At 45.1% G+C, this 1986-nt stretch overlaps 1 gene segment (V, D, J or C); it reads right to left on the bottom strand.

Moving 5' to 3' along the window:
- Positions 1–633: 633 nt before the first annotated feature.
- Positions 634–1454, bottom strand: LOC129041632 (T cell receptor beta variable 12-5-like). The segment is given in 3 exon segments: positions 634–700; positions 949–1240; positions 1341–1454. Coding segments are annotated over 3 exon segments (408 nt in total).
- Positions 1455–1986: the final 532 nt, after the last annotated feature.

Here is a 1986-nt window from a genome sequence, read left to right as displayed (position 1 = left end):
AGAAAAGTATATAATTTTATATGCATAGAGGGACTTACAGACCTCAAGACACACTCTATAATTATAGTACCGCTTGACAAGGGTAAGGGACATTTTATGTTCTCTGTCATTGAAAGGGGCACAGAGTAGGCCCCATTTTATTTTCCAGGTAAGAAACAGAAAAAGAAAAGAGTTGAAGACATATGCAAAATTTCACAATCATCTTGGAACACATAGTCTAAGTCGGATAAGGAATATAGTACATGAGGAGATGATATATGGTGCAATGTTTGCAGGAGAAGTCAATTAGTGGTCCTGATGGTGTTGAAGAATTGCTGCAGAAGTAGTACCAGAGATGAAAAGAGAAGCCCGCATGAGACAATAGGATGCTTGAGGAAGCTATTTGGGGGTAATTCAAATAATTTGTCATTGGAATCTAGAAAAAGAAAGTGGAAATGAATATCTGACACAAGGTGAAGGAAATGATCATTTGAAGTGAGCAACTGAAAAAGCTGAGAAGCCAATATTGATGTTGGAAGTCATCAAAGATGTTGAAAGTTTTAAGGTAGACGAGAAAAGAAATGGCAGAGAAGCCATAACGAAAAGCAGCAAAGGAGATAAGCATCCATGTGCAATGGCTGCACAGTTTTAAGCTCACTCAATCACTTGAAAGCTCCAATCTGTGACACTCACCCTCAAACTTGGACTCAGGCACCCTTGTGAGAAGTGTGTGAGGAATCCCAGGAACCATCACACCCACTGACTTCCTACCAAAAGTTTCCTAACGTGATGCGTCCTTATGACCTGTTCTTGCCTTGCCTAGGGACATGTGGAACACCAAACCTATGTACTTCCTGTGCTAGGGGAGGAGCAAGAAAGGCTGCTGAGAGCTGCTGGGTACTGGAGGAGAAGAGGAAGCACCAGGGTTTCTGCACAGGGAGCGGGTGATTCTGCAGCACTGTGACCAAACCACTAGCACAAAGATACACAGCTGAGTCCCTGGGTTCTGAGGGCTGGATCTTCAGAGTGGCTAAAGTTGCATCAGGCATCTCCGCTGAGAATCGATCCTTGGGCATCCCTGAATCATCTAGAGGAGCCTGGTTGCGGAAGTAAGCCAGCAACTCCAGTCCTTGCATCATGGTCTGTCTGTACCAGAAAACAGTATTGTGACCTAAAATTGGCTGACATCTCATAGTTACTTCTTGTCCCATCTCTGTCACCTTGTGCCTTGGTGTCTGGGTGACTCCAGCATCTATAAGCTCTGTGAAAAGAGATAGAATCTGGGGACAGAATAAGAAACATAATTGGAATCATAACTGGCAATATCCAAAAATGCAGGTGCTTTATTTGTGGGGACTCACCTTCTCCCAGGAGACAAAGAACCACACAGCAGAGGAGCGTGGTGGCCATGGCAGGGTGGGGCAGGTGGAGCCTTCACCTAGATGAGGCCCTTGTGGGCACGAATACAGGAGCTGAGGATTCTAGACCTCTCACCCAGAGTAAAAGGCGGACTGTCAGTGACATCACCATCTCTGTCCCTGCTCAAAGGACCTTCCTCTAAAGGTGAATGCTAAGTCTCTACAGAAGATTGACTGAAATAAATTACAATTACTCTGTGATGTGGTTGGTTCACTCAAAGACTCTAAACATCCCCGTTAGCTGTCACCTCTCCTAGCTGCAGTGCTTCCGTGGCATTGCACATCACATCACCCATTCTGCTTTCTCTGATGCGTCACGTATTGATCTGCCTGCTGCATATTGCCACTTAGGTGTGCCATCAGCACCTCAAATTCTGGACATCAATAAATTACTTGTGAAATCTCAAGAACTTTATTGTTCCCCTTACCGGCCATCCTTATATCCCAGACACACAAAATCAAAATGATGTGTTGCTTAGTTAGAGCTTTGCCCCAGATCCCTCCTGGAAGCATCTGGACCACCATGCTCCTCATGCAGAGAACAAGGTGGCTGCCCTGGAAAGAGATAGAACTGTGCAGATTTTATGCC

This window comes from Pongo pygmaeus, chromosome 6 (genome assembly GCF_028885625.2).
Source record: "Pongo pygmaeus isolate AG05252 chromosome 6, NHGRI_mPonPyg2-v2.0_pri, whole genome shotgun sequence".
Taxonomy (NCBI): domain Eukaryota; kingdom Metazoa; phylum Chordata; class Mammalia; order Primates; family Hominidae; genus Pongo; species Pongo pygmaeus.
This window is presented reverse-complemented; position numbering and strand designations above follow the sequence as displayed.